This window comes from Anomaloglossus baeobatrachus, chromosome 8 (assembly GCF_048569485.1).
Source record: "Anomaloglossus baeobatrachus isolate aAnoBae1 chromosome 8, aAnoBae1.hap1, whole genome shotgun sequence".
In the NCBI taxonomy this organism is placed as follows: Eukaryota; Metazoa; Chordata; class Amphibia; order Anura; family Aromobatidae; genus Anomaloglossus; species Anomaloglossus baeobatrachus.
Window position 1 is genome coordinate 123,951,525 of NC_134360.1, and position 23,010 is coordinate 123,974,534.

At 42.0% G+C, this 23,010-nt stretch overlaps 1 protein-coding gene across 1 annotated transcript in view; it reads right to left on the reverse strand.

The window, feature by feature from the left end:
- Nucleotides 1-23,010, reverse strand: part of DDR2 (discoidin domain receptor tyrosine kinase 2) — a 798,230-nt gene that overhangs the window by 154,096 nt on the left and 621,124 nt on the right. Inside the window, exon 13 of the mRNA XM_075321981.1 lies at nt 11,988-12,208. Coding sequence (XP_075178096.1) covers nt 11,988-12,208 — 221 coding nt within the window. The remainder of the gene's footprint in view (nt 1-11,987; nt 12,209-23,010) is intronic.

A 23,010-nucleotide genomic window follows, 5' to 3' on the forward strand; every position in this document is an offset into this window, starting at 1 on the left:
ACTTATCCAGAGGCACGCACACAGACCACGGTCATAGACCTAGTGCAGTACTTATATACATGTCTCATTGACCCAGATGAACATCAGCTGACCAGCAGGGGTGAGGCACATGAAAGAATTACAAACAGGTAGGAAGCACTCAAAGAAGAGAAAAAAAAAAATACAGACAGGATTTAACTAATTATACAACAGTAAAACAGCAGGTTAGCATACCAAAAGCAAAGGGACTTTAAATGTCTATGCAGGTGAGGAGATTAAGGTCAAAGCAGGAAATTCAGATGCATAGAACAACTGGACGGTCATACCTGTGAATGAGACAGATGGATTGTCAGAATCAGAGATGAATGGGGACCATGGAGAGTTAGGCCATAGAATTACATTTCATTTCTGGTATATTTCTGACACTTATGAGGCACTTATCCAGAGGCACGCACACAGACCACGGTCATAGACCTAGTGCAGTACTTATATACATGTCTCATTGACCCAGATGAACATCAGCTGACCAGCAGGGGTGAGGCACATGAAAGAATTACAAACAGGTAGGAAGCACTCAAAGAAGAGAAAAAAAAAATACAGACAGGATTTAACTAATTATACAACAGTAAAACAGCAGGTTAGCATACCAAAAGCAAAGGGACTTTAAATGTCTATGCAGGTGAGGAGATTAAGGTCAAAGCAGGAAATTCAGATGCATAGAACAACTGGACGGTCATACCTGTGAATGAGACAGATGGATTGTCAGAATCAGAGATGAATGGGGACCATGGAGAGTTAGGCCATAGAATTACATTTCATTTCTGGTATATTTCTGACACTTATGAGGCACTTATCCAGAGGCACGCACACAGACCACGGTCATAGACCTAGTGCAGTACTTATATACATGTCTCATTGACCCAGATGAACATCAGCTGACCAGCAGGGGTGAGGCACATGAAAGAATTACAAACAGGTAGGAAGCACTCAAAGAAGAGAAAAAAAAAAATACAGACAGGATTTAACTAATTATACAACAGTAAAACAGCAGGTTAGCATACCAAAAGCAAAGGGACTTTAAATGTCTATGCAGGTGAGGAGATTAAGGTCAAAGCAGGAAATTCAGATGCATAGAACAACTGGACGGTCATACCTGTGAATGAGACAGATGGATTGTCAGAATCAGAGATGAATGGGGACCATGGAGAGTTAGGCCATAGAATTACATTTCATTTCTGGTATATTTCTGACACTTATGAGGCACTTATCCAGAGGCACGCACACAGACCACGGTCATAGACCTAGTGCAGTACTTATATACATGTCTCATTGACCCAGATGAACATCAGCTGACCAGCAGGGGTGAGGCACATGAAAGAATTACAAACAGGTAGGAAGCACTCAAAGAAGAGAAAAAAAAAATACAGACAGGATTTAACTAATTATACAACAGTAAAACAGCAGGTTAGCATACCAAAAGCAAAGGGACTTTAAATGTCTATGCAGGTGAGGAGATTAAGGTCAAAGCAGGAAATTCAGATGCATAGAACAACTGGACGGTCATACCAAAAGCAAAGGGACTTTAAATGTCTATGCAGGTGAGGACATTAAGGTCAAAGCAGGAAATTCAGATGCATAGAACAACTGGACGGTCATACCAAAAGCAAAGGGACTTTAAATGTCTATGCAGGTGAGGAGATTAAGGTCAAAGCAGGAAATTCAGATGCATAGAACAACTGGACGGTCATACCAAAAGCAAAGGGACTTTAAATGTCTATGCAGGTGAGGAGATTAAGGTCAAAGCAGGAAATTCAGATGCATAGAACAACTGGACGGTCATACCTGTGAATGAGACAGATGGATTGTCAGAATCAGAGATGAATGGGGACCATGGAGAGTTAGGCCATAGAATTACATTTCATTTCTGGTATATTTCTGACACTTATGAGGCACTTATCCAGAGGCACGCACACAGACCACGGTCATAGACCTAGTGCAGTACTTATATACATGTCTCATTGACCCAGATGAACATCAGCTGACCAGCAGGGGTGAGGCACATGAAAGAATTACAAACAGGTAGGAAGCACTCAAAGAAGAGAAAAAAAAAAATACAGACAGGATTTAACTAATTATACAACAGTAAAACAGCAGGTTAGCATACCAAAAGCAAAGGGACTTTAAATGTCTATGCAGGTGAGGAGATTAAGGTCAAAGCAGGAAATTCAGATGCATAGAACAACTGGACGGTCATACCTGTGAATGAGACAGATGGATTGTCAGAATCAGAGATGAATGGGGACCATGGAGAGTTAGGCCATAGAATTACATTTCATTTCTGGTATATTTCTGACACTTATGAGGCACTTATCCAGAGGCACGCACACAGACCACGGTCATAGACCTAGTGCAGTACTTATATACATGTCTCATTGACCCAGATGAACATCAGCTGACCAGCAGGGGTGAGGCACATGAAAGAATTACAAACAGGTAGGAAGCACTCAAAGAAGAGAAAAAAAAAAATACAGACAGGATTTAACTAATTATACAACAGTAAAACAGCAGGTTAGCATACCAAAAGCAAAGGGACTTTAAATGTCTATGCAGGTGAGGAGATTAAGGTCAAAGCAGGAAATTCAGATGCATAGAACAACTGGACGGTCATACCTGTGAATGAGACAGATGGATTGTCAGAATCAGAGATGAATGGGGACTATGGAGAGTTAGGCCATAGAATTACATTTCATTTCTGGTATATTTCTGACACTTATGAGGCACTTATCCAGAGGCACGCACACAGACCACGGTCATAGACCTAGTGCAGTACTTATATACATGTCTCATTGACCCAGATGAACATCAGCTGACCAGCAGGGGTGAGGCACATGAAAGAATTACAAACAGGTAGGAAGCACTCAAAGAAGAGAAAAAAAAAAATACAGACAGGATTTAACTAATTATACAACAGTAAAACAGCAGGTTAGCATACCAAAAGCAAAGGGACTTTAAATGTCTATGCAGGTGAGGAGATTAAGGTCAAAGCAGGAAATTCAGATGCATAGAACAACTGGACGGTCATACCTGTGAATGAGACAGATGGATTGTCAGAATCAGAGATGAATGGGGACCATGGAGAGTTAGGCCATAGAATTACATTTCATTTCTGGTATATTTCTGACACTTATGAGGCACTTATCCAGAGGCACGCACACAGACCACGGTCATAGACCTAGTGCAGTACTTATATACATGTCTCATTGACCCAGATGAACATCAGCTGACCAGCAGGGGTGAGGCACATGAAAGAATTACAAACAGGTAGGAAGCACTCAAAGAAGAGAAAAAAAAAAATACAGACAGGATTTAACTAATTATACAACAGTAAAACAGCAGGTTAGCATACCAAAAGCAAAGGGACTTTAAATGTCTATGCAGGTGAGGAGATTAAGGTCAAAGCAGGAAATTCAGATGCATAGAACAACTGGACGGTCATACCTGTGAATGAGGCAGATGGATTGTCAGAATCAGAGATGAATGGGGACCATGGAGAGTTAGGCCATAGAATTACATTTCATTTCTGGTATATTTCTGACACTTATGAGGCACTTATCCAGAGGCACGCACACAGACCACGGTCATAGACCTAGTGCAGTACTTATATACATGTCTCATTGACCCAGATGAACATCAGCTGACCAGCAGGGGTGAGGCACATGAAAGAATTACAAACAGGTAGGAAGCACTCAAAGAAGAGAAAAAAAAAAATACAGACAGGATTTAACTAATTATACAACAGTAAAACAGCAGGTTAGCATACCAAAAGCAAAGGGACTTTAAATGTCTATGCAGGTGAGGAGATTAAGGTCAAAGCAGGAAATTCAGATGCATAGAACAACTGGACGGTCATACCTGTGAATGAGACAGATGGATTGTCAGAATCAGAGATGAATGGGGACCATGGAGAGTTAGGCCATAGAATTACATTTCATTTCTGGTATATTTCTGACACTTATGAGGCACTTATCCAGAGGCACGCACACAGACCACGGTCATAGACCTAGTGCAGTACTTATATACATGTCTCATTGACCCAGATGAACATCAGCTGACCAGCAGGGGTGAGGCACATGAAAGAATTACAAACAGGTAGGAAGCACTCAAAGAAGAGAAAAAAAAAATACAGACAGGATTTAACTAATTATACAACAGTAAAACAGCAGGTTAGCATACCAAAAGCAAAGGGACTTTAAATGTCTATGCAGGTGAGGAGATTAAGGTCAAAGCAGGAAATTCAGATGCATAGAACAACTGGACGGTCATACCTGTGAATGAGACAGATGGATTGTCAGAATCAGAGATGAATGGGGACCATGGAGAGTTAGGCCATAGAATTACATTTCATTTCTGGTATATTTCTGACACTTATGAGGCACTTATCCAGAGGCACGCACACAGACCACGGTCATAGACCTAGTGCAGTACTTATATACATGTCTCATTGACCCAGATGAACATCAGCTGACCAGCAGGGGTGAGGCACATGAAAGAATTACAAACAGGTAGGAAGCACTCAAAGAAGAGAAAAAAAAAAATACAGACAGGATTTAACTAATTATACAACAGTAAAACAGCAGGTTAGCATACCAAAAGCAAAGGGACTTTAATGTCTATGCAGGTGAGGAGATTAAGGTCAAAGCAGGAAATTCAGATGCATAGAACAACTGGACGGTCATACCTGTGAATGAGACAGATGGATTGTCAGAATCAGAGATGAATGGGGACCATGGAGAGTTAGGCCATAGAATTACATTTCATTTCTGGTATATTTCTGACACTTATGAGGCACTTATCCAGAGGCACGCACACAGACCACGGTCATAGACCTAGTGCAGTACTTATATACATGTCTCATTGACCCAGATGAACATCAGCTGACCAGCAGGGGTGAGGCACATGAAAGAATTACAAACAGGTAGGAAGCACTCAAAGAAGAGAAAAAAAAAATACAGACAGGATTTAACTAATTATACAACAGTAAAACAGCAGGTTAGCATACCAAAAGCAAAGGGACTTTAAATGTCTATGCAGGTGAGGAGATTAAGGTCAAAGCAGGAAATTCAGATGCATAGAACAACTGGACGGTCATACCTGTGAATGAGACAGATGGATTGTCAGAATCAGAGATGAATGGGGACCATGGAGAGTTAGGCCATAGAATTACATTTCATTTCTGGTATATTTCTGACACTTATGAGGCACTTATCCAGAGGCACGCACACAGACCACGGTCATAGACCTAGTGCAGTACTTATATACATGTCTCATTGACCCAGATGAACATCAGCTGACCAGCAGGGGTGAGGCACATGAAAGAATTACAAACAGGTAGGAAGCACTCAAAGAAGAGAAAAAAAAAAATACAGACAGGATTTAACTAATTATACAACAGTAAAACAGCAGGTTAGCATACCAAAAGCAAAGGGACTTTAAATGTCTATGCAGGTGAGGAGATTAAGGTCAAAGCAGGAAATTCAGATGCATAGAACAACTGGACGGTCATACCAAAAGCAAAGGGACTTTAAATGTCTATGCAGGTGAGGAGATTAAGGTCAAAGCAGGAAATTCAGATGCATAGAACAACTGGACGGTCATACCAAAAGCAAAGGGACTTTAAATGTCTATGCAGGTGAGGACATTAAGGTCAAAGCAGGAAATTCAGATGCATAGAACAACTGGACGGTCATACCAAAAGCAAAGGGACTTTAAATGTCTATGCAGGTGAGGAGATTAAGGTCAAAGCAGGAAATTCAGATGCATAGAACAACTGGACGGTCATACCAAAAGCAAAGGGACTTTAAATGTCTATGCAGGTGAGGAGATTAAGGTCAAAGCAGGAAATTCAGATGCATAGAACAACTGGACGGTCATACCTGTGAATGAGACAGATGGATTGTCAGAATCAGAGATGAATGGGGACCATGGAGAGTTAGGCCATAGAATTACATTTCATTTCTGGTATATTTCTGACACTTATGAGGCACTTATCCAGAGGCACGCACACAGACCACGGTCATAGACCTAGTGCAGTACTTATATACATGTCTCATTGACCCAGATGAACATCAGCTGACCAGCAGGGGTGAGGCACATGAAAGAATTACAAACAGGTAGGAAGCACTCAAAGAAGAGAAAAAAAAAATACAGACAGGATTTAACTAATTATACAACAGTAAAACAGCAGGTTAGCATACCAAAAGCAAAGGGACTTTAAATGTCTATGCAGGTGAGGAGATTAAGGTCAAAGCAGGAAATTCAGATGCATAGAACAACTGGACGGTCATACCTGTGAATGAGACAGATGGATTGTCAGAATCAGAGATGAATGGGGACCATGGAGAGTTAGGCCATAGAATTACATTTCATTTCTGGTATATTTCTGACACTTATGAGGCACTTATCCAGAGGCACGCACACAGACCACGGTCATAGACCTAGTGCAGTACTTATATACATGTCTCATTGACCCAGATGAACATCAGCTGACCAGCAGGGGTGAGGCACATGAAAGAATTACAAACAGGTAGGAAGCACTCAAAGAAGAGAAAAAAAAAAATACAGACAGGATTTAACTAATTATACAACAGTAAAACAGCAGGTTAGCATACCAAAAGCAAAGGGACTTTAAATGTCTATGCAGGTGAGGAGATTAAGGTCAAAGCAGGAAATTCAGATGCATAGAACAACTGGACGGTCATACCTGTGAATGAGACAGATGGATTGTCAGAATCAGAGATGAATGGGGACCATGGAGAGTTAGGCCATAGAATTACATTTCATTTCTGGTATATTTCTGACACTTATGAGGCACTTATCCAGAGGCACGCACACAGACCACGGTCATAGACCTAGTGCAGTACTTATATACATGTCTCATTGACCCAGATGAACATCAGCTGACCAGCAGGGGTGAGGCACATGAAAGAATTACAAACAGGTAGGAAGCACTCAAAGAAGAGAAAAAAAAAAAATACAGACAGGATTTAACTAATTATACAACAGTAAAACAGCAGGTTAGCATACCAAAAGCAAAGGGACTTTAAATGTCTATGCAGGTGAGGAGATTAAGGTCAAAGCAGGAAATTCAGATGCATAGAACAACTGGACGGTCATACCTGTGAATGAGACAGATGGATTGTCAGAATCAGAGATGAATGGGGACCATGGAGAGTTAGGCCATAGAATTACATTTCATTTCTGGTATATTTCTGACACTTATGAGGCACTTATCCAGAGGCACGCACACAGACCACGGTCATAGACCTAGTGCAGTACTTATATACATGTCTCATTGACCCAGATGAACATCAGCTGACCAGCAGGGGTGAGGCACATGAAAGAATTACAAACAGGTAGGAAGCACTCAAAGAAGAGAAAAAAAAAATACAGACAGGATTTAACTAATTATACAACAGTAAAACAGCAGGTTAGCATACCAAAAGCAAAGGGACTTTAAATGTCTATGCAGGTGAGGAGATTAAGGTCAAAGCAGGAAATTCAGATGCATAGAACAACTGGACGGTCATACCTGTGAATGAGACAGATGGATTGTCAGAATCAGAGATGAATGGGGACCATGGAGAGTTAGGCCATAGAATTACATTTCATTTCTGGTATATTTCTGACACTTATGAGGCACTTATCCAGAGGCACGCACACAGACCACGGTCATAGACCTAGTGCAGTACTTATATACATGTCTCATTGACCCAGATGAACATCAGCTGACCAGCAGGGGTGAGGCACATGAAAGAATTACAAACAGGTAGGAAGCACTCAAAGAAGAGAAAAAAAAATACAGACAGGATTTAACTAATTATACAACAGTAAAACAGCAGGTTAGCATACCAAAAGCAAAGGGACTTTAAATGTCTATGCAGGTGAGGAGATTAAGGTCAAAGCAGGAAATTCAGATGCATAGAACAACTGGACGGTCATACCTGTGAATGAGACAGATGGATTGTCAGAATCAGAGATGAATGGGGACCATGGAGAGTTAGGCCATAGAATTACATTTCATTTCTGGTATATTTCTGACACTTATGAGGCACTTATCCAGAGGCACGCACACAGACCACGGTCATAGACCTAGTGCAGTACTTATATACATGTCTCATTGACCCAGATGAACATCAGCTGACCAGCAGGGGTGAGGCACATGAAAGAATTACAAACAGGTAGGAAGCACTCAAAGAAGAGAAAAAAAAAAATACAGACAGGATTTAACTAATTATACAACAGTAAAACAGCAGGTTAGCATACCAAAAGCAAAGGGACTTTAATGTCTATGCAGGTGAGGAGATTAAGGTCAAAGCAGGAAATTCAGATGCATAGAACAACTGGACGGTCATACCTGTGAATGAGACAGATGGATTGTCAGAATCAGAGATGAATGGGGACCATGGAGAGTTAGGCCATAGAATTACATTTCATTTCTGGTATATTTCTGACACTTATGAGGCACTTATCCAGAGGCACGCACACAGACCACGGTCATAGACCTAGTGCAGTACTTATATACATGTCTCATTGACCCAGATGAACATCAGCTGACCAGCAGGGGTGAGGCACATGAAAGAATTACAAACAGGTAGGAAGCACTCAAAGAAGAGAAAAAAAAATACAGACAGGATTTAACTAATTATACAACAGTAAAACAGCAGGTTAGCATACCAAAAGCAAAGGGACTTTAAATGTCTATGCAGGTGAGGAGATTAAGGTCAAAGCAGGAAATTCAGATGCATAGAACAACTGGACGGTCATACCTGTGAATGAGACAGATGGATTGTCAGAATCAGAGATGAATGGGGACCATGGAGAGTTAGGCCATAGAATTACATTTCATTTCTGGTATATTTCTGACACTTATGAGGCACTTATCCAGAGGCACGCACACAGACCACGGTCATAGACCTAGTGCAGTACTTATATACATGTCTCATTGACCCAGATGAACATCAGCTGACCAGCAGGGGTGAGGCACATGAAAGAATTACAAACAGGTAGGAAGCACTCAAAGAAGAGAAAAAAAAAAATACAGACAGGATTTAACTAATTATACAACAGTAAAACAGCAGGTTAGCATACCAAAAGCAAAGGGACTTTAAATGTCTATGCAGGTGAGGAGATTAAGGTCAAAGCAGGAAATTCAGATGCATAGAACAACTGGACGGTCATACCAAAAGCAAAGGGACTTTAAATGTCTATGCAGGTGAGGAGATTAAGGTCAAAGCAGGAAATTCAGATGCATAGAACAACTGGACGGTCATACCAAAAGCAAAGGGACTTTAAATGTCTATGCAGGTGAGGAGATTAAGGTCAAAGCAGGAAATTCAGATGCATAGAACAACTGGACGGTCATACCAAAAGCAAAGGGACTTTAAATGTCTATGCAGGTGAGGAGATTAAGGTCAAAGCAGGAAATTCAGATGCATAGAACAACTGGACGGTCATACCAAAAGCAAAGGGACTTTAAATGTCTATGCAGGTGAGGAGATTAAGGTCAAAGCAGGAAATTCAGATGCATAGAACAACTGGACGGTCATACCAAAAGCAAAGGGATGGGGATCATTTACAAGGCAGGAGGATCATTACCAAGATGGGGTACCTTAGTAGAGAATTTGGGGACATTACCCCCATAATAGTGTCAGCAGCAGATCCTTGCCCCATAACAGTGTCATGACCACATTTATTGCTTAAAATTTTATTTTCCTATTTTCCTCCTCTAAAACCAGGGTGCGTTTTATGGTCCGGTGCATCTTATAGTCCGAAAATACGGTACATCAGAGGTCTCACACACGCGAGCCACATGCAACCCATCAGGCTGCTTCTTGCGGCCCATAGGCATGTGGACCCGGTAACGATCATGGCTGGTGCAGGGACCTCAGACGACAGTGCTTTATTTCAGATTAACTTTTTGCTGGCGCTGCGCAGAGTTAAGCTCTCTGCACAACTCAATGGCAACCGCCGGCCAATTAGAGGCAAGCAACTGACAAGTATGATCTCAGTTGCTTGCGTCTGATTGGCCAGTGGCTGCTATTGGAATAGTTGTGCAGAGAGAACTTGACTCTGAGTGGCAAAACGGTCAACTGACAGTGGCTGCGATCGTTTTTGGGTTCACATGCCTGCGGGCCGCATGAAGCAAGAAAGAGGATGCTGAGGGAACGAACAAGTGAGTAGAAAGTTTTGGTGTGTTTGTGTGGCTGCACAGGGCAGGGTGTGTGTGTGTGTGTAGATAGAATGGCACAATAGGGGATCAGGATGGGACATTGCTAGAAGAAGAGGTTCAGTAAAAGGCACATTACTACAAGAAGAGGACACAAGGATGGGCCCATTACTACAGGATAAGGACCAGGATGGGAATTTTACTACAGGATGAGGACCAGAATGGGCACTGGGCCCATTACTACAGGATGGGGACATTATTACAGAATGTCGACAAGGATGGACATATTACTACAGGATGGGCACATTACTACAAGATAGGCACAAGGATGGACACATAACCACAGGATGAGGACCAGGTTGGGCACATTACTACAGGATGAGCACATTACTACAGGATGGGGACAAGGATGGGCACATTACTACAGAATGAGGACACAAGGATGGGCACATTACTATAGGATGAGGAGCAGGATGGGGATTTTACTACAGGATGAGGACCAGGTTGGACACATTACTACAGGATGAGGACAAGGATGAGCACATAACTACAGGATGGGAACACAAAGATGGGCACATTACTACAGGTAAAGGACCAGGATGGGGATTTTACTACAGGATGAGAACCAGGATGGGCCCTGGGCCCATTACTGCAGGATAGGGACATTACTACAAAATGGGGACAAGGATTGACATATTACTACAGAATGGAGACTAGGATGGGCACATTACTACAGGATGGGGACACGTATGGGCACATTACTACAGGAGGGGGATCAGAATGGGGCACATTACTATAGAATGGAGTCAAGGATGGACACAATACTACAGGATGGGGACAAAGAGGGGCAGATGACAAGATGGGGACAAGAATGAGCAGACTACTACATGATGAGGACCAGAATGGGAACATTACCACAGGATTCGGCATATTACTACAAGAAGGGGACAATGATGGACACATTACTATAGGATGAGGACCAGAATGGGGCACATTACTATAGGATGAGGATCAGGATGGGGACATAAGGATGGAAATAGGTATGAGCACATTACTACAAGGGGACAAGGATGGGCACATTATTACAGAATGGGAAGCAGGATTTTGCACATTGCTACAAGGGGAACAGGATGGGGGACACTACTAAAAGATGAGTACCAGGATGGGAACACTACTACAAGATGTTGGTCAAGATTACTACTATGTGGTGCTTTGTAAAACTGTATCACTTACAAAAAGGGGATAAAATGTAAAAAAAAAAATCTAAATAAAGCATGAATTTTCTTACCAGCACAAATATATATATATATATATATATATATATATATATATATATATATATATATATATATATATATATATATATATATATATAACAAAAAAGTGCATGTTTGTTATATTAAACAAATGACAAATTTTCAAAACGGTGATCCAAAGGTGTAAAAGCAAATAGGGTACCAATAAAAATATCACTTTGTCCTGAAAATAATGTGGTCCCTCAAATAATTTTTTATCTACAGTATGTGCAGCCCTTATACCCAGCCGAGTTTGAGACCCCTGTATTATATGATGTTACTACTTTAGGGTGGCTATAAAAACTGCTTTTGTAAGGCAGACAAAACTGAAACAATCAACTACTGTACTTTGAAATATCTTATTATTCATTTTTAAATGTTAGGGCTTTATATTTGCTGCTAACAAAATGCATGGAGTTTCATGTAATGTTTAAGAATTGCAAATTGTAATTCTAAATTGTCAATACATATATAAAAAACATACTGACCTCTCCAAACTGACCTTCTCCAAGTTTTTCTTTGAAAGTCAAGTGCTTTCTTGGAAATTCTTCTACTGCTACCTCTTTGCCAGATAGAAGATCCATAGTGATTGCTGGAACAGAGTAAGTATTGCCACCAGTAACTCCTTGTAAGTTCACTATATCAGCCTCAGCATAGTGTGGAACACCATCAACATTTGTAGGGAGAGCTAGTTTTCCCGCAGAACATCCTAAGAAAATAAAAATAGTAAAATATGCTTCAAACTGTTGTAATACAATAAGTATCACTTATTATTTGCCAATGTGCATTGGATGGGTTGTTAACAACATTCGGTGAGAAATTCATGGAAATAGCGCCTTTAGAAATATATTTATTTAGGAAACTTGTGACATATTCAATATTTATAGTAGTATAATAGTACTTAATATTTCTCTAATTATTATTAGCTTAAAGAAACCTCAATTTTGTTATTTCATAATCCATTACATTCAAGGGACTCTGTCAGTACAGAATGACTGTTCAAACCAAGTACAGCATCTCAGTGTATCATGGCGTACTCAAACACTTAGGTGTACGTTCCCCCCTGATTGCTTTCCATGTACAGCCTGTGAAATGAGTTGTCATGCCTCTGATGCAGTGGCCTCCTGCTCTGTAGTCTGCTTCCATCCCTGCTGAGCCACAGCCTGGTCAGTCCCTGTACAAATGCTTATGGTCATTTACTTTTGCATCTCTCCTTTTGGTTTGCAGTTATTAGCTGTTTTCTCTGACTTATCATTTCTATTGTATCAGAACAAGGTGCGTGAAGCTGTCTATACTCTCCTGATTCCAGTCTTCTTTGCTGACTGCATTATTTCCATGTGGATTTCTGCTATGGAGTTCCAGCTCTGTTAGGGTTTTTGCCTGATGGACTAGGACCGGGGATTCATTTGCTCTGTGCTTTCTCATTTGTCTAAAGCCTGCTTTACACGTTTCAATTACGTTTCAATTAAACGTGCGATCGCATTTGCGATCGCACCCGCCCCCAACGTTTGTGCGGCACGGGCAATTTGTTACCCGTGTCACACAATCCTGTAACCCCGTCACACGTACTTACCTTCCAAACGACCTCGCTGTGGGCGGCGAACATCCACTTCCTGAAGGGGGAGGGACGTTCGGCGTCACAGCAATGTCACACAGTGGCTGGCCAATAGAAGCGGAGGGACGGAGATGAGCGGGACGTAAACATCCCGCCCACCACCTTCCTTCAGCATTGACAGCGGGACGCAGGTAAGCTGCAGTTCATCTTTCCCGGGGTGTCACACGGAGCGATGTGTGCTGCCTCGGTAACATTGAACAACCGCACGTTCAATTTTTAAAAAATGAGCGACGTGTATGCAATCAACGATTTTGCATACAATTGGAATCGCACACAGCTGTCACACTCTACAATATCACTAACAATGCCAAATGTGCGTCACTTACGTGACCCCACCGACACATCGTTAGATATATTGTAGTGTGTAAAACCCGGTTTACCTACACCTTTACTATATTTGCTGTTAGGTTTGTAAGAGATAGCCATTGGTTGCATTATTTCTCCTTTCCACATGTGCTCATGTTTTATGTTTTCTCACTTTCTGTCTATTTTTGCAGCCCCCCTCATCAGTGTGGAGTAGGATTCTGGCCGGGTGGGAGCAATGCCCGAGATCAGTGATTGTTTTGTCTTGGTGGTCTACTAGGCATTGCTCCCTTCTGGCCAATACCCCGAAACAGCTGTCTGTGGATAGATACCTGGCCTTGGTAATTCCCTTGTCATATCTTTAAACTTGTCAAAGAGTTGGATATTGACTAAAAGGGCCACTTAATATGGTGGTTATGGTGGTTTCCTAAAAAGAGCCACTCCTTGGCTAGGTCCTTCCCGGAGGGATGTCTGGCTAGTTTCTGTGTTGAGACTCCTAACAGAGGCTCCACGGACTTTTTTGATTTGCATATTTCCCAGGGGGCAATGTACCTAGGATTTCCCTGTCTTATGTGCCCTTGTTGGCTGCTGGTAGTGTTTTCTCTGGCTGGTCTCCCCGAGATCAGTGATTGTTTTACCTAGTAGCTCCAAGGAGCCCAGCTCCTGACCTCCTCTCACTTTCACCTCCAACACTACACTGGCCCACTCCTGAAACTCCTGACCTCCCCTTAACAATCCCTCAAGTGGGCGACCCTATTCCACTCAGGCCGTCCACAGGTGTGTCTGGTGGGTGTGGTGCAGAGTGTTCCTAGGATTTTAATTAGCTTGTTCTTGGCAACACCAATGGTTAGGGACCCTTAACCAAGGAGGAGGTGGATATTGCACATAAGGGCAGATTGCACAATACCCTGCGACGACCTGATAGGCCAGGGTGTCACAACAGCATAGTTACTTAGGTTGAAAAAAGACCTAGGTCCATCTAGTTCAACCTTCCTCCACCAGTTCTACATTTGGTCACTAAAGGCCGCTTTAAATGCAGCTACATCGCTAACGCGATGTCGTTGGGGTCACGGAATTCGTGACGCACATCCGGCCGCGTTAGCGATGTCGTTGCGTGTGACACCTACGTGTAATCAAAAAAGGTCGCAAAATCGTGCAAAATCGCTAATTGTTGACATGCTCCCCTATTCCAAAAAATCGTTGCTGCTGCAGGTACGATGTTGTTCGTCGTTCTGCGGCAGCACACATTGCTATGTGTGACACCGCAGGAACGAGAAACCTCACCTTACCTGTGGCCACTGGCAATGAGGAAGGAAGGAGGTGGGCGGGATGTTACGTCCTGCTCATCTCCGCCCCTCCGCTTCGATTGGGTGGCTGCTTAGTGACGTTGCTGTGACGCCGAATGAACCGCCCCCTTAGAAAGGAGGCAGTTCGCATCGCCGGTCACAGCGACGTCACTAGGCAGGTAAGTAGTGTGACGGGTCCGAGTGATTTTGTGCGCCACGGGCAGCGATGTGCTCGTGACACACAAACGATGGGGGCGGGTACGCACGCTAGCGATCTCTCTAGCGAGGTCGCAGCGTGTAAAGCGGCCTTAAGTCATTTATAATCAATAATGTTTTGTATACTGAGGAAATCATCCAGCCCTTTTTTAAAAGCTGTTATATTATCTGCCATTACTACCTCTTGTGGTAGGGCATTCCACAGTCTGACTGCTCTAACTGTAAAGAACCCTTTCCTATTTAGCTGTCGGAATCGCTTTTTTTCCCCACTCGCAGTGAGTGCCCCCTGGTCCTTAGTATTGTCTTTGGAAGAAATAAGTCATGTGCCAGTCCTTTATACTGACCACACATGTATTTATACATATAAATGAGATCTCCTCTGAGATGTCTTTTTTCTAAGCTAAACATATGTAACTTTTTCAACCTCTCATCATATGGGAGGCCTTCCATTCGTTGTAGTAGTCTAGTTGCCCGCCTTTGAACTGACTAACTTCTAAATGTCCTTTTTAAAATGTGGAGCCCAAAACTGGATCCCATATTCCAGATGTGGCCTTACAAGTGATTTATAGAGGGTTAACAATACGTTGGGATCATGGGATCTAATCTCTCTTTTTATACACCCTAAAATCTTGTTTGCTTTAGCAGCTGCTGCTTGACATTGATTGCTGCTGCTCAGCTTATTTGTAATGAGAATACCCAAGTCCTTCTCCTGTTCTGTAGTCCCGAGTTTACTTCCATTTAATGTATACGCAGTTATAGGATTACTCCGTCCTCTGTGCATTACTTTACATTTATCAACATTAAATCTCATTTGCCAAGTATCTGCCCATTCTGACATCTTATCCAGATCTTTTTGTAATATTGTACTATCAAGGTCAGTTTTTAATATCCTACATAGTTTGGTGTCATCAGCAAAGACTGACACTTTACTATCAATCCCATCCACAAGGTCATTAATAAAAAGATTAAAAAGAAATCGGTCCTAGCACAGATCCCTGCGGCACCCCACTGCTGACTATAGCCCATTTAGAGAATGTACCATTTATGACTACTCTTTGTTTCCTATCTTTTAGCCAATTCCTTACCCAGTTGCACAGAATGCTGACTTTCAATTGTTCCTGCTGTCAGTATTCATTGGTATAGGTAGTTTTCATGCTGGATTCATCTCTCTTTATTTTGGACACAGCATGATCTCGACTTCCACAAAGCCGTTGATTACCAGTGTCCCCTTGGTGTTTAAATACTGCTTCCTTCCTTTGGACTGGTGCTGGTGATATTTTTCAGTTCCTTCAAGCCTAGGTTCGAAGCAGGTGGTTTGTAATTGACTGGGATCATTCGGAAAACCTGAAAGCATTATAGCACTTTCTAGGATTTACCAGTTTTTATCAGAAATGTACTCAGAATTATTTGGCAATTGTAAAGCCTCTCACTGACATGTCAGACTTTGCCCAGCAGCCTTTTTCCTCTTTAAAAATATGTTTTTTCACAGCAAGTATACTCAGTCAGCACAATGTTTTGTAGCCTTTTATTGTGGAGGTCAATGCATCTGAGGTTGGGGTGGGGGGCTGTGTTGTCACAAGGTCTGTCTCCTGATAAATTGCATGCTTGTGTTTTCTTTTCCAAGAAATTACCCTCAGTCAAGAGAAACTATGATGTTGGTAACAGGGAGCAATACATTTTGCTTTTGAGGAATGGCTGGAGAGGGCAGTTAATCCCATTACGGTAATCATAGACTATAAAATCCTGTCATATCTCAAATCTGCTAAACGTTTCAATCCCAGCCAGGCTAGAACAGAGGCGTCCTGAAATCTAAGGCATAATAGTCCTCTGTAGTCAGGCAGGAAAGGAAAAAAATCATTTTTCTAGGGTATTTTTGACATTATTCTCTAGCCCATGTTTATCTTTTTGTGCCCCTATCTTTTCCTCCTTTGATTTAGGACTATCCTTTATAGCAGGGATAAAAACTGCAGCTCTATACATCATTTATATTATACCATATATGAATGATTTTTATTTTTTGTTTATATACCTTCACTTTTTTTATATTGTTCACTCCTTGTGTGTTTTCTATTAGGATTGTGCATAAGGTCTTTCTGAGCTGTCAAGTTTTGTAACACCGCACATATGATTGTGATTAACATGGGTGTGAGAGTTGTTTTTAGGAAACCGACATCCAGAACCTCATTTGAACATGACTAAGACTATGTGTCGAAACACGTAGTTTGATGGGGTATTAGATTGATATTATCACCCTGCACATCGCTATATTTTAACGGAATTGTATCAAATAAATGTTGGATTTTATTTCACAACCTGAGGACTGCACTGGACTTCTTTTCCCTTTTCTTAGATATGTGGCAGCCAAGCCTTCCGTGCGTTGGGTCCGAACAAGGAGCGGTGGGTAGCAGGATCGTGAGCTGAATTTCTCCTCTTCCATCCAGAGAGGGCAGGTAATCCCATTACGGTAATCATAGACTATAAAAAACTGTCATATTTCGAATCTGCCAAACATCTCAATCCCAGGCAGGCTAGAACAGAGGCGCCCTGTAATCTAAGGCGTAATATTCCTCTGTAGTCAGGCAGAAAAGGAAAAAATATTTTTTCTAGGGTATTTTTGAGATTATTCTCTAGCCCATGTTTATCTTTTTGTGTACTTATCTGTTCCTCCTTTGATTTAGGACTATCCTGTATAGCATGGATAGGGAAAGGGTTAGCCATTGTGGTACGGGGGTCACCCAAAAACTTAAGGTGTCACACCCTCTGTAGTCAGGTAGGGGGAAAAAAATTCTCCCTATGGCCTATTAGGGCCCCCTTTAGCCCATACCGCTTCCTGCTTGTGATATTTGTTGTCCTGATCTGCTGCTGGTTCGTTATACATATTACTAATTATATATATATAATATATATATATATAAGTTTGGGAACCCCTATTAATGTTAACCTTTTCTCTTTATAACAAATTGGGTTTTTGCAACAGCTATTTCAGTTTCATATATCTTATAACTGATGGACTGAGTAATATCTCTGGATTGAAATGAGGTTTATTGTACTAACAGAAAATGTGCAATCCGCATTTAAACAAAATTTGACCGGTGCAAAAGTATGGGTACCTCAACATAAAAGTGACATTAATATTTTATAGAGCCACCTTTTGCAAAAATAACAGCCTCTAGTCGCTTCCTTTAGCTTTTAATGACTTCCTGGATCCTAGATGAAGGTATATTTGACCATTCCTGCTTACAAAACAATTCCAGTTCAGTTAAGTTTGATGGTCGCCGAGCATGGACAGCACGCTTCAAATCATCCCACAGACTTTCAATGATATTCAGGTCTGGGGACTGGGATGGCCATTCCAGAACATTGTAATTGTTCCTCTGCATGAATGCCTGAGTAGATTTGGAGCGGTGTTTTGGATCATTGTCTTGTTGAAATATCCATCCCCTGCGTAACTTCAACTTCGTCACTGATTCTTGCACATTATTGTCAAGAATCTGCTGATACTGAGTTAAATCCATGCGACCCTCAAATTTAACAAGATTCCCGGTGCCAGCGTTGGCCACACAGCTCCAAAGCATGATGGAACCTCCACCAAATTTTACTGTGGGTAGCAAGTGCTTTTCTTGGAATGCTGTGGTTTTTTGCCTCCATGCATAACGCCTGTTTGTATGACCAAACAACTCAATCTTTGTTTCATCAGTCCACAGGACCTTCTTCCAAAATGTAACTGGCTTATCCAAATGTGCTTTTGCATACCTCAGGCAACTCTGTTTATGGCGTGCTTGCAAAAACGGCTTCTTTTGCATCACTCTCTCATACATCTTCTCCTTGTGCAACGTGCGCTGTATTGTTGACCGATACACATTGACACCATCTGCAGCAAGATGATGCTGCATGTCTTTCTAGGTGGTCTGTGGATTGTCCTTGACTGTTCTCACCATTCTTATTCTCTGCCTTTCTGATATTTTTCTTGGCCTGCCACTTCTGGCCTTAACAAGCCGTTCCTGTGTTCTTCCATTTCCTTACTATGTTCCTCACAGTGGAAACTGACAGTTTAAATCTCTGAGACAACTTTTTGTATCCTTCCCCTGAACAACTATGTTGAATAATCTTTGTTTTCAGATCATTTGAGAGTTGTTTTGAGGAGCCCATGATGCCACTCTTCATAGGAGATTCAAATAGGAGAACAACTTGAAAGTGGCCACCTTAAATACCTTTTCTCATGATTGGATACACCTGCCTATGAAGTTCAAAGCTCAATGAGGTTACAAAACCAATTTAGTGCTTTAGTAAGTCAGTAAAAAGTAGTTAGGAGTGTTCAAATCAATAAATTGATAAGAGTGCCCATACTTTTGCACCGGTCACATTTTGTTTAAATGCGGATTGCACATTTTCTGTTAGTACAATAAACCTCATTTCAATCCAGAAATATTACTCAGTCCATCAGTTATTAGATATATGAAACTGAAATAGCTGTTGCAAAAACCCAAATTGTTATAAAGAAAAAAGGTTAACATTAATAGGGGTGCCCAAACTTTTTCATATGACTGTATATAAAATGTGCAGGGGCCTGATCGTGGTCACACTCTCTCCAACCGCCATCGTTATGCCCCTGTGTGAGAATACAGAACACTAATAGGCCTAACTAGGAGCAGTATGTTGTGTGGCCACATGTAAAGGCCTGTCTAGAATAGGGTATTGATTTTCTGTACAGTAAAAATTGCAGCAGCATGCTATTTTATGTGTCCTTTCTTTATGTGTCCCTCCTTTATTTTTTCAAAGTTGGGCATTATGTATCTCCACATCGCAGGGATGGAGATCTTATGACTTGCATGCTGGCCATCGGTGTGGAGCTACATGACAAAACTGTCCAAACAGTGTAATTGTGGGATTGCTTAGGTATCTCTGCCTGTATGTATGTATACAGTATATCACAAAAGTGACCACACCCCTCACATTTTTGAAAAATTTGATTAGATCAGCATATATAGCATTACAAACTAACTATTATTGTGTCCTTATATCGTGGACAGCTCCTGGCCTCTCTGCGGAACATTGATGTCACTTTTTCCTATTTTTTATTTAAAATGAATAGCATTGAAATAATAAATGTATATGCAAATATATATTCTGATTCTGATGTTCACTTCATACTGGGAGCTGAAATGACTAAAGCTCGTTTGTTTAACCTTTCTCTTCCAGAAAGGGAAATCTTGAAAGAGGATATTCAAAAGAGTCTGGCTTAGGGGCATATACGGCCGTCCACCTCAACAGTCACCATGGGCTATTTTATTTTTAAAAATAAGATGGAGGGTTGTGTCTGTGCTTGTATTTTGGAGAGATTAATATCATGGTTTATAGTCCGTACTCTTTGCCCCTTATACCTGACCTTTTGAACCAATTTTCTAGAGCAAAATGGTTTTCCAAACTTGATTTGAAGGGGTAGGTACACAGCAATTGGTAATAAAGTTTAAAATTTAACTTTTAATACTATTTAATAAAATTGACTCAAGGTCTAAAAATTTCACCCGTGATTAGGGACCACACAAATAGACGGACACAAGCAAATTGGGTATTCAGATCCAATAGGCATACAAAACCGTATTAGAGAGAGAAAAATCAGATATCAAATACCCTCACAAAACCAAAGGGTAGTGTGTTTACACAAAAACATCCGTTTTTTTACCTCAAATTGCTTTTTAACATCTGACAGAAGCAGGGTCTCATCTTTCACCCATCCTCTCTGACAGAAAAAAGAAACAGATATTACCTTAGTGGGGCATGATACACATTATCTATTCAGCCCAATGGTAACAGCTAGGATATGCTCAAAGCCCTACTTGTTTTCTTCCCAACGCGTTTCCTCTTATCGATTCATCAGGGGAAATTACCATTTGGAGGCTTAACAAAGGAGCATGGGATCTATAACATCCTAGGTGTGTGCTTCCATAACACACCGGGTCCGGGGACCACGCTTCTTGTGATGTCACAAGAAGCGTGGTCCCCTGACCCGGTGTGTTATGGAAGCACACACCTAGGATGTTATAGATCCCATGCTCCTTTGTTAAGCCTCCAAATGGTAATTTCCCCTGATGAATCGATAAGAGGAAACGCGTTGGGAAGAAAACAAGTAGGGCTTTGAGCATATCCTAGCTGTTACCATTGGGCTGAATAGATAATGTGTATCATGCCCCACTAAGGTAATATCTGTTTCTTTTTTCTGTCAGAGAGGATGGGTGAAAGAGGAGACCCTGCTTCTGTCAGATGTTAAAAAGCAATTTGAGGTAAAAAAACGGATGTTTTTGTGTAAACACACTACCCTTTGGTTTTGTGAGGGTATTTGATATCTGATTTTTCTCTCTCTAATACGGTTTTGTATGCCTATTGGATCTGAATACCCAATTTGCTTGTGTCCGTCTATTTGTGTGGTCACTAATCACGGGTGAAATTTTTAGACCTTGAGTCAATTTTAATAAATAGAATTAAAAGTTAAATTTTAAACTTTATTACCAATTGCTGTGTACCTATCCATTCCTGGTAATAACCTTTCCTAATTGATTTGAAAGGGGCATATAACCTTATACGCATTTGTCAGGGTAACAAATAGAAGACCATAATGAATATGCCTAAAAGTCATATTTCAAAATTTTATAAATTATATTTTTTGCTCTCTGGCAGGTACATTTGTAGCAATTTACTTGGATGACATATTGATTTATTTGTGCACTCAGGAGGAGTATCGTGAGCATGTCAGACAGGTTCTCCAGATTCTGCAAGATAAACATTTGCTAAACTAGAGAGATGTCAATTGTAGTATAGCAGGTCAAATTCTTAGGACATATATTTTCTGCATGAGGTTTTAGATCGACCCTGTTAAGGTGCAAGTGTGACGCCCTGGGCAAGACAGGGGTCACAGGTCATAACACCACCACACCCTACATCTCGGATAGGTACACCAAAGCTACACAAAAATCCTTGTTGCCTTCCTCCAGGGGCTGATGTCCACACCAGGGGGTGGGCCAGGCGGTTGGCTCCGCCCACCGAGGAGTTCACAGCCCTGGAGGCGGGAAAACCAGGCAGATCAGTTAGAGATCAGTTAGAGATGAGTTAAGCTAGGGAAGTGAAGGAGTGAGAAGAACAGTCTAGGGAGAGTGAGAGTAAGGGCGGCTTTGCACGTTGCGACATTGCACGTGCGATGTCGATAGGGTCAAATCGAAAGTGACGCACATCCGGCGTCGCAGTCGATATCGTAACGTGAAAATCCTTTTTGATACGATGAACGAGCGCAAAAGCGTCGTTATCGAATCATCGCTGCAGCCTCCGACATTTCCATAATGCCGGTGCAGTGACATGTGCGATGTAGTTCCTCGCTCCTGCGGCAGCACACATCGCTGTGTATGAAGCCGCAGGAGCGAGGAACTTCACCTTACCTGCCGCCGTCTGCAATGAGAAGGACGGAGGTGGGCGGGATGTTTACATCCTGCTCATCTCCGCCCCTCCACTTCAATTGGCCGCCTGCCATGTGACGTCACTGTGACGCCGCACGACCCGCCCCCTTAGGAAGGAGGCGGGTCGCCGGCCAGAGGGACGTCGCACGGCAGGTATGTGCGTGTGAAACTGCCGTAGCAATAATAATCGCTACGGCAGCATTCACTAGATATTGCACGTGCGACGGGGGCGGGACTATCGCTGCAGCATCAGTAACACATTGTTACCGATGTCGCAACGTGCAAAGCCCACCTAAGAGTGAAGTGGTAGAGGAGCAAGAGAGAGGAGTAAAGGTGGAAGAGAAAGTGACAGTTGAGAAAGCCTGAAGTTGGTCTGGGTGTGTACCCCGGACTGAGAACAGCAAGGTTAGCAGACGGCGGTGACTGTCTGCAGGAGAGGCTGTTTGGAGGTTGCCGAAAGGACCGTGAACGGGTGGTCGCCCGGCGGTACCGGAGCGGTATACGAAGAGAAGCCAGCACCATTGGCAGGGGCCTTTCGGATCCCGGCAAGGCTAGGAGTCGCCGTGAATTTGCCAAATCCGTCAGTGAAGGGGACCTCTGGGTCTCCCAACAACCAAGTCCCGATTGAAGGCAACAGTCCAACCGT